This window comes from Branchiostoma belcheri, unplaced genomic scaffold, assembly GCF_001625305.1.
Source record: "Branchiostoma belcheri isolate BF01 breed outbred unplaced genomic scaffold, Haploidv18h27 scaffold7, whole genome shotgun sequence".
Taxonomy (NCBI): Eukaryota; Metazoa; Chordata; class Leptocardii; order Amphioxiformes; family Branchiostomatidae; genus Branchiostoma; species Branchiostoma belcheri.
Window position 1 is genome coordinate 4642661 of NW_017804353.1, and position 11022 is coordinate 4653682.

The 11022-nt window shown below is 40.8% G+C and overlaps 1 protein-coding gene across 2 annotated transcripts; it reads right to left on the reverse strand.

The window, feature by feature from the left end:
- Positions 1-1681: 1681 nt before the first annotated feature.
- Positions 1682-10271, reverse strand: LOC109484754 (sec1 family domain-containing protein 2-like). 2 transcript variants are annotated; one of them, XM_019788123.1, is made up of 16 exons: positions 9771-10271; positions 8796-9026; positions 8106-8246; positions 7825-7899; positions 7399-7530; positions 6851-7023; positions 6249-6345; positions 5805-5932; positions 5247-5439; positions 4724-4867; positions 4075-4113; positions 3589-3649; positions 3272-3374; positions 2770-2925; positions 2229-2361; positions 1682-1835 (listed from the first exon to the last, which is right to left on the reverse strand). In XM_019788123.1, the coding sequence occupies exons 1-16, from the start codon at positions 9948-9950 to the stop codon at positions 1743-1745; spliced, it is 2079 nt and encodes a 692-aa protein (XP_019643682.1). In that variant the 5' UTR covers positions 9951-10271; the 3' UTR covers positions 1682-1742. The 2 variants fall into 2 exon arrangements, with proteins under 2 accessions (XP_019643682.1, XP_019643683.1); XM_019788124.1 differs by lacking the exon at positions 4075-4113 and having other exon boundaries at positions 1688-1835.
- Between the last annotated feature and the right edge of the window lie 751 nt (positions 10272-11022).

Below are 11022 nucleotides of genomic sequence, written 5' to 3' on the forward strand. Positions count from 1 at the left end.
TGTACAAGCAGTATCTTCTTCGTTTTGAATGTTGATACCTTAAGTATCATGATCTTCTTTCTTGTATATGCAGCTGCTGTGAATATTCTTTTGCTTTTTTTATATTACAATCTAGAGCCTTGGTTTTGCGAATCCCTAGAGTAGGTAATTTCTGTCATTACTGGTGCTAAAGTGTATTTTTGAACAGAACTTTCTCAAAATCAAGATTACTTTAGGGTTTATCTAAGGAACATTTCTCAAGACTCTAGGAGAATAAGTTCATCTAGAAACAGTTTCTGTGAAGATTGACCACAGAAAATTTGTTTCCTGGTAAACTTTTTTTTCTTCTGGAAATTGAAATTTCAACAAATAGAAATTTCTAAATAGAAATTTCTATATAGAAATTTCTATATCTATTTTCAAAGCTATATGTAAAACAGGCTTCAGATGTACTGCGATACATGTATTTGCGATTTTCTGTATTTACATGTAGGTCTTTCATGTCAATCAAGAATTAAACTTGTCTTTTTTTTACAAATACTGTAACGGTTGCATTTTCTTGTGTTGACATTTGGTGAGCATTGAACCAAGACAAATTAGTGATACGCCTCTTTCTTATGCAGACCATGCTTTTGGCAGGAAGGGCCTCGTGCCTGGCCCATTTGCTTCATGATAAGGCTCCATCACATTATACCTGGACACACTGGTTCCACCGCTAGTAAGACCCAACACTCCCAAACTCCTTGAACGTCTTCAAAATGCCTGTCTGTCAGAGGTTCTTGTAATGTTACATGTATTTCACACAGAGTGACTTCAGGGCTGTTCTATGAGACTGGTACAGATTACAACCGGCTATCATACAATGTACGCTGCTCCTGCAACAAAAGCACATCACATCATGCTAACTCTTCTGTCACATCAATCAAGACAGCTGAAAAAATAAATAGCTCTGTTAGCAATACAATATCGCACGTCTGGAAAATGCTGAGTATAACTTCCTATTTTCACACCTACAAAGTATGATACCATGTACATTGCTATGGCACTTTATCCATACAAACCTACATGTACTGTGCTAATGAACATAGTAGGAATGTTCTGGTAATTTGTATTTTCCAACAAACTGCTAACTGAACAGCATTGATTATTCTCGTATAAAGCACACGTGGCATGTCAGGAACATTTCCACATCATGATATACATACATGTAGGCGACATCCAGCATGTCTTGGTAAATCAAAAAAATGGCACACAAGTTATATATGAAGTATCATTTCTATACAATTGTCATATGTGTTATTTTGTATGTCTTGCTCTTGATGTGGTTACACTTTGCTATGACTTTGTACAATTATAGATCATATCAAATGTAGGGTAAGATATTAATATTGATACATTTGTAGTTCATTATGTCTGTACCTTTAGATACACTGTTGATGTTTTCTTAGCAATGCCTCAAAGCCTGCTACAGGCAATGCTGAGAACTTTGGCATTCTGGCACTCCTCTCCATGTAGCAAAATAATTGTATGGCCTGACCAACGAACTTAGCTACGATATGGAATGCAAACTCACATGGAACAGATCTACCTATGATGAAGTTTGATACTTTCCTTCAACACAGGCAAAAGTACAAAATGTAGCTCACCTTGAAGTTTGAGTTGCAAGGGCATTGCTCTCTTGTTGTTTTCTACATGATTAAGACTTAAGGAGAAGACATAAATATACCCATAGAAGTTCCTACTGTAGTTGATGGTGACGTTTGTCACAGTCCCAGGTCTGGGAACAGGTTGTTCTGACACAAGACTTGGTGAACCACGTCTGAAGGCTTCAGTAGCCTGGTGCTGCCTACAACAACCTGGAAACATGCAATACTGATATCAGCACGTGTTCAACCATCAAAACGAAACAGATGTATATAATCGAAGACAAAACCAGGAGAGACACTCAGAAATGATGGCTACCACTTATAGCAGAATATAATGTGAAAACTGTGCTTGAACAAGAACAATTTTTCACCTAGTACTAATACTTTAACGATACTTTGCTGTGTTTGCACATTTCAAACAATGGAGGACATGTTCAAAAGTTCATGGGATCCTTTCGGGAGGGGGTAAGCGATCTTACTTAGCTTGTGTAGAAATGTTTTTCATTTTGGCAGTCAATTTCTGTAATATCACTTCATCAATTCAGCCTTTGGGCTGTGACTGTTGTGATATGGTTGATGTCATAATAAAACCATTCTACATACCTCAGTCTCCGTCTTGGCAGCTGCCACGGCCTCCCTGATGAGTCGGACCTCCTGACAGGTGACTCCACCCACCACGTACACCATCAGGAGAGGGTGGTCACTCGGGCGGGGCTTCGACACACTCATGAACATCCTGAGGGGACAAGGTGGAGTTATATCTTTGAAGTTTTTTTTTACAACAGATGAGCTTTTTTTATGAAAGACTGGCCCAGAGGGAGAAAAGGCAGACATACTAGTATATAATGATACTGGTGAATGTACAAAACATAAGTATCATCAGCAAATGAATATACACATACTAGTGTACCTACATTTGTATATAATTTCACCCAGTACATGGACCAGTGCAAGGTAGGTGCAGGTTCACATCAGAAATACCTGTACAGTCCCAATTTCACCTGTACTAAGGTTAATACAACACAAAAGTTCACTTATGGTACAAATTTTCTATTGTCTTCAGCGGTCTTATCTGACATTGTATGATAATTAAGACTTTAATTGTACTCTAGGCCTCGTGCTATGCCTGGTCTGAAGTGCTCACCTGAAGCCACTCTTGAGCAGGTCAGTGAGCCCCGAGGACAGATGTTCCACGTCGGGGACGTCAGGTTTGTCTGGGTGGAAGATCTGTTCCATCAGCTGTCTCACCAGGGGGCGGTACGAGGCTACCTGGGTCACACTGCCAGGTGTGAACACAGAACTGGGGAGCGGAACATCGGTATGAGACTAAAAAATAAAATTTTAAGGGTCTCGGGGGCAAATGATGTTGACACATTGGCGCACAAATTCCGTAGTGTGATTTTGGCACACAGTTACTACACAGATTAGCCAAAGACTAGAGGCTTGGTGGGCGTCACTCCACTGTCCAGGGAGGAAAGTCATGTAAAGTGCCTTTCCCAAGGGCAACGTTGGGTACAGTGAGTATTGAACCCGGGACCTGTGGGACCCGGATATGAGACAACTGTGACAAGAACACAGTTTTCTCCCCATGGACTTCTATAGTTAAGGAACCCAAAGAGAGAAGGTTCGACGCTGTAAAAACTCACCCAAACTGTTGGAGTCCTGTCCTGGCCCTACCAAGCCCTTTCAACTTGATGAACACATCGTTGATGACACTTCGTATTCTGTCTTCTGTGGTATTCTCACCAACTGTGGAAAACAGACAGGAATGGATAACAGTGTCATGAATCCATGGACATTTACAAAAGCCAAGAAACTGTTACGTTTGGACTTACATTCTAATACGCATATTTAAAAGACTCATCTGAGTTGACTATGGAATGTTACGCACTATGTGGATAGTAGCCAGTCAACAGATGCAATCTTCAAATGAAAAAGCAACACTCATAATAACATTACTTACCCAATGACTGTAACTCTGGGGACAGGGTTGCTTGTGACAGGATGGCATGTATTATTGTTTCCTGAAAAAAAAAAGAAAATCTATCAGTTTTGGCAGACTTTTCATGCCTTCAAAGGATGGTAATTTTGTTTTTCTTTTAGTTGTTAAATGGTTGTAACAAGTGATGCCATGGGTGGAATATTGTGGTGGAATAGATCAATTGATCAAGATTTAGTGACCTGAATATCAAAAAAAAAATTTTTTTTCATTGTTCTGATATCAAAAGTTTGATCACACACACACAAGTCTTCTTGTTGCTACGTTTTACTTTAGCTTGCAGATTCGATTTAAAATCTTGAAAAATGAAGAATGATTAAAGGATTGAAGATGAAGGATTAAGAACAGAATGATTTTAGGATAATTTTTTCATTATTATAAAATTTACATTTAATTTGGTTACTATTAACATTATGATTCATGAGTAAACTGTTATTCAGCAGCTCGAACCTTCAGCTCTTCTTCATCAGAAGGGTTGACCAGGTAGTCCTTTGGATGGCAGTGAGTTAGGGACAGAAAAGTCACAGTTCTTTATGTAAAGATGTTATATGGATATGGGGTTAGTAGTTAGAGCATGACAAGGTTTGGTCATACTGAAGAGTAACAAAACAACAAGATATTTTTCATACTAAACATGTCCCAATTTCTTACTTTCTTCCACATATTTTAAACACATCCTCACTGTTATGTAGTGTTGAGTAGTGGAGGAGATTTTTTATATGTGTATACTATTGATGATGTATTTTGATATGGTCATTGAGCCTGATAACAATACATGAATAAAGACTAGAAAGGTAACATTTGAAAAAGCGAATGCATAATGCTTACCTTCACAATTGGTCTAGCCTAATTACTGCTCTGTTTAATGTTACTCACACACATATAATGTATGGAAGCAGCCATTCCAGCTGTGTCCTGGTACAAAATGTAACCCGACACCACAGGGTGTCTGCTACCGCACCAGTTACCATGGTGACAGCAGTCTGGTCCATGCTATTGACTTTCTTTGTTTGGAGAAGTAAAAGAAGAGGAAGACGAAACAGAGCAAAAACAATATGTTTTCCTTCTGCAAAGGTAAAAATAAAAATTCTGCCTCTACCCTGAGCCTCCCCTCCTCCTCAGCTGTTCCCACATGTTCCTCCCCTAACAGTGAGTACACAAACACCAGCAGGGCCAGCACGTCCTCCAGACTACACCTCTGTCTCCTGGTCCGCCCACCTCGATCCTTAGACTCTTCTCTCTCCTACAGGACAAACAACAACAATCAGCAAAGACTGACAATCTACATGTACAGTAGACACAAGGGTTGCAATCATGCTTATGCTGGCAATGTGAAAGCAATTAATTGGTATAGAATCAAAGAAGCATCTACCAGGAAATACATGTAAGCTGGCACTCTGATGTACATGTTGAAGAATGAACTCTTGTGGGTTTACATGTACATATGGAAGTGATTCATTTTTTTTGTCATTACATGTATATGTTATCCTGATGAAACTAAGAGTGGTCATTGGAAATTTGATCCATGTGTACCCTTTGTGTTAGAATAAAGACTAGCATAACTTAATAACATAACGTAAAAATGTTTGTAAAATATTAATTTTGTCTGACTGCTGTCTGACCTGTAACAGCTGTGTCAGCTGATGCAGTGCTGTAGGACAGTCCTGGTCTCCAGCGTTCTGCATCAGAGTCTTCTCCAGACCCAGTAACTCCTCCGTGTGAGGGTAGAGGGGGTGGTTCAGGGTCTGTACAGCTGCCATGGCCAGCTGAAGGACACCAGCATGCTGTACAAACGCCCTGGTGCTGTCTGGTTCCCTGTAAAGACACATCTATACATGTTATCTACAGTAACTCCTCAGTGTGAGGGTAGAGGGGGTGGTTCAGGGTCTGTACAGCCGGCATGCTACATACAAAGGCCCTGGTGCTGTCTGGTTCCCTAGGGAAGGACACATTAAAAAAAGGAATTGTGATCTCAATCCAGTTTTAGCTCACTGAAGAGCTAATCTCCCACTGGTCGTGACAGAGAAGACAGATGCTACATGTAAGTACAGGATTTACAGGTTCATTGTAACGGGAAAATTCCCCTGGCTTTTTTTTCAAGAAGCACAATGAACAGTGTCAGTGGACCACAGCCTGTTAATTAATGTCTCGTCCTAAGGACTGTTACCCCTTCCGTTTACCTGAAGAGTTTGAGATGTCCCTCCAGCTGCTGAGCTCCCAGGCGGCCAGGCTTGGTGGGGAGACTGACCAGCAGCTTCTCCTGGGTCGCCACTTCCACCAGGTGCCTGTTTACATCCATCAGGCACTCCTGCAAGGGACAGAAGTTACATCAGTAGGATCAGCATGACCCATACGATTATTGCTATATAAATGCCAACTTTATCAAATACATGGTGTGACTGTTTAAAACAGATGAGATATCTTATCAAGTACTTTGAATGAAGGCTAGACATCCAACCTCCAGGTAAGCAATATTCAAAGACAGTACAAAGATTACTTTTGAACTTTTCAAATGAGGAGTGATGGGTGTCACTTGAAATGTCTGTAAGTAATCTCTGTAATTTATCCTGAAGTTCAAATTGTCTTTGAATCTTATGAAGTCTGTAGAGAGCCCAGTACTGAACCTTTTGCTTGAGTGTGACAAATGAGTTGAGTAGAGCCTGTGATGCTGAGTCTGCATGGCTCAGTGTGCCTGGGCAGATCAGCTGGGGATACAGCTGGCTGAGGGGACAAAAGAAAAGAAAGGATGAAGACTATACTAGTGGAAATGAAGGCTTGTACATGTCCTAACTGTTGTCAGGACTGCCATGCAAAGATAGCCACACTAGATGCTGCACACGGTCACAACACCAGACTTACACTATTGCTACCATCATCCCTTGAGATGGAAGGATGCCTACCTAACGTGTATTTGTACTGAGACATTTTTTTCTAGTGGAATACTGAATGAAGGATGCTTTAATGGGTGCCAGACCCCACGCGACCAGATATTCCCTTTGGCCGGGGTTTGAGTTAGGCACCCAGGGTCTAATTCTATTTCTCGCACGAGGATAGATAATTTGATGAAGGGTGTCAACTCTGGGAGCAGGGCATGTTGGGAGAGAGTCGGTTGAGGCATCACTGATTTTTCTTTCCCTATTCTAAGCGCTGGGGTCAGGCAGCCAGGCTACTACATGTACTGTATAATAGTTTGACCTGGAGAACCCTAAATGGATGTTTTACTCACGCTCCCTTGGACAGCAGACTGGTCATGTTGATGGACACGTCCACCGTGTGTCCCTGTAACCGTGGCAACAGGGTAATGACCTTGTCGGCGAGGGAGTCCGTCTGATGACCACACGGACCCACCATGTCCAGACTCCTGTCCACAAACAGGATGGACGCTTTGTTGGCTGCTGTCTGTAGGGATACAAAGAGGAGTTCTATTGGTCGACTCTGGGCATGAATATTTATTATGGTTTGTTTGAAAAATAATTCCCAACAGCTGAAAGAGTTACACATATAACAAGGAAGGGACACAATAAAAAAACTGAAATTTTCATTTGATACTAACAATATTGACTTTAGATTTCCTCACTACATGCATTTCAAACTTCAAACTTCCAGTCTTTGGTTGATGTTTTTGAACTGTTGGCCAAACCTGTGATTGCATTTGAAATATTCTAGGAATAAAGTAAGCAATGAGTTGTGTTGTTCTTTTATATTCTGTCTATATCTAGAATCTAGAAAAACATCTGAACTGACACATGGAAGAATTTGCCCTGATACACCTACTTTTCTCCTGTTCTTGGCAGAGTTGAGATTTGCCAGCTCAGAAGCGATGACTCTGCTGAAGGGGCCGACAGCGTAACAGTCTTCTCTGACATTCAACCCCTCAAACAGGCTGCTGAGGTTCGACACCAGCATCTAGGTTCAAAAACAATATACAAGATAGCAGGGATATAATGTACTATGTTACACTATGAATGATGCAAAAAACATAGGAATGTAACATAGGAATGTTTCAATCAAATTTTAAGACCAAACAATGACCAGGGGTACGGCTGGGTGAAATCCAAGTTTCTAAGTATCAAAACGTGAGTGTTCTCTACACACAAATTGAGCACTGATCTAGACAACCAACTTACTAGTATCTAATCCCTTACTATGTGAAGTTCAGAAGCAAACCAGCAGGTGTCACTGTTGAGACATGCATCTCACCTTGATCCAAATCTGCAGATCAGTTGACAGATGGCTGAAGTCTATCTTCATAGAGTCATCCCCGACTGCTTCACCCTAAAGGAAAGAAAAGCCAATGTTAAGAACAAGAATACCACACAGACACATTCTAGTAATTTCTATTACATGTGTATACTATCTCACAAAATAATACTTTCTAAAGGAAACATTATACATGTATCTTTTATCACTTTAGTTCCTATGGAAAGTGCTCTTTATGAATCTTTCTTCTCTCATAATAATCAAGAACTTATAACACTGACCCTTGCTATTCTCATCTGCCTGATACTGTCCATGTCTGAAGGTGTGAGAGGGAACATGGAGGAGTAGGCTGGTGTGGTGAACAGGCCAGGACAGATGGGGGCAAAACTCACAGGCTCGTACAACACCTCTGCTGTGTAGTTCTGAAACAAAAGTCCACAGTTGTTAATTATGTTGACACAGCGCTTGACGCCTTATCGATTTTGATGTTATCTGCCACAAACATTTGCTGACCATACAGTCATAAAAAAATTAGTCTAATATTTTGTACAAAACAAACCTGTCATTGGTCCCAATTCCAATAATATGTTAAAGAACACTACATTCATCAATAACAACAGAATTGGTTGAGTTATGCTCATTAACTCTGATGACCTCAGCCTGTTGCCAAATCATAAGCTAGCCCCTAATACTTTTGGACAGTTTTTTTTGTATATCAGACGAATTGATACACCAAAAGTATAGATACAGTCAGTTGCTGGAGGTTAGATATCCAAGTAAAATGATATTCGAAGACAGTTCAAACTCAATTCAAAATTCAAAATTAAAAAAAGTGACACTGAAGAAGAGTGACGAATGTTACTCGAAACGTCCGGAAGTCATCTCCGTCATTTATCCAGTAGTAAAGCTTGAATTGTCTTTGAATATAGATACAGTCAGATTTCCAAAGCAGCACAGGCACCCGTACCCACCATGTTCCCCATCCACTCACACATCTTCTCCTCAAACTGGTCGAACACCTCCCTGCTCTCGCTCTCCTGTGCCCCGTGTACAGTCTGGTGTGTGTAGTGGTTTACGCTGCACACCACCACACAGTACTGGAACTGGCTGGCCGTGATGATGTCCCTGATCACAGTCATGGCCTGGCCTTTCAGCACCGAGGACAGCACAAACACGGCCTTGGGCTGGTCATCTTTGGCAGACTGGGACAAACAGTTATCAAATATAACTTCACATTGAACATAGCTTTTAGCTGCAACTTTGTTTCATGAACACTCACTCTCATTGTTTGTTTGTTTGTTGAACAGTTAGTTAAATTTCTTTTAAATGTATAATGTTTCTAAGCAAATATTATGCCTCTTATTTATAGCACACTTCTTTCATACAAACTCTTCTGGCAGACTGGGACAAACAGTTACCAAATATAACTTCACATTGAACATAGCCTTTGGCTGCAACTTTTGTTAAACACTAAATGTTACAGGTAGTTAAATTTTCAGAAAAGTGCAATGGTCATTAGTAGCAATGCTTCTTATTATGGCTCATTTCTTGCATTTAAACTCTTCCCAAAGATAGGTAGTAACTGCCTAACAGGGATCAATGGTAATTGGTTTGCCCGGTTAAGTGTTAATTGGAAGCTGACTAGATAAGGACGTTTCCGTTTCAGAGATCTTGTAAATCTTATCCTCACAGAGTGGCAGAAGAAGAAACAGATGATATTAGTAAACGTTGTTGATGTTAACGCCAAATGACTAAAGATTATTGGAAAGATAGTTATTGAAGATTAACGCTTATACTAAGAAAGTCAGTCGATAAAAGACTTATGATCACAAATAAAAGAGGGGAGCATGCCCGTAGCCAGGATTTTGAAGGGGGGGGGGGTTCTTTAAACTGCTTGAGGGGACCTCGAGCGCCGTAGGCGCGAGGTGGTAAAACTTGAACGTTACCTCAAAAGATGAGAACTCCTTGACGTTGACTGCACCAGCCTTGAAGAGCCTGGCAGCTCCTCCGCACCAGTGCAAGACTTCTGCCGAGGGTCCGTCCAAGAAAACAACCGCCTTGTTCACCTTGGCGCAGACTCTGTCCCAGACGCCAGTAAACCAACCCTGAAGCGGCTTTCCTGGCATCGTGTTATCAGTAACTGTTTATCAACGTATGGAGAAAATGTAGCTTCCTTTCCTTAGCAGACGGGCAAAGAAATTGTCGTCCGCTAGATCAGTTGCCGAGTGGGAGGGGGGCGGGACACAGCTGTAGGTTCAACAACGCGTTGTACCTCGGTCCTCTTCTGTTTACATGAATACCGTGCAAAATTTGAGTGAGATTATCGTATCATAGCTTTAAAAGGCCATTTCCTGCGCGAACATCTCCGAAAAACGGAGAAAATAACAACTTACCGAGAAAATACCGAACATCCTGAACGAAAGTCCGCCATCTTTGTTGTCGACGTAACGGACGGGTCCACTTCAACAGAGGGGGATAATCTCCAAGCAGATGTTGAGGGAGGTCCTACTAATTGTCAGGATAGAGAGTTTTTAATACCAGAATGGATAGCAAGACTTTTCTCTTAAGGTTATCAAAGTGTGGCCTCATGGTCCCAAATATAGATTCTTATGCATTGTCCTTAATCAACACTATCTACCCATGGAAGATGTGATTACTATTTGTCGTCTTTTCTGAGATCTATTAAATACTAGTATCTTGTGTAATAAACCTTTCTGATATTTTTTCATCCCCTTAAAACGACCCTACATGTAACAATGCAGGCAAAGAAGACACGCAGACAGACAGCCTTAAGTACAAAAGAATAAAAAGTTTATTGGTACTGGAAAATATATATTCATACTCACTGCTAAGGCGACTCAGAGCGAGAGAATACAGGTATTTACAAGATGGCTGAGTTTCAAACTAGGTGCCCAGTTTCCCTACTGCCCACAATAACACTGACTACATGATACATGCAGACAAAACAAGCAAGACGGTGTAGTCATTGTACTACCCTGATCCTTTAAGTATCAGTATGATATCTTCTCTATACCTTGATTGATGAATTTGTAAGGCACATTACGTTAAGTAGGATGGGCTCGGATAAACAAGCCTTTTTGTATTTACAAATTCTTAACTTACACAACAGCTACATATAGACTACAGAGTTCCAACGGGTGAAAATTTGTGTCAAATTCTATAGATTCTGCCTTGCTG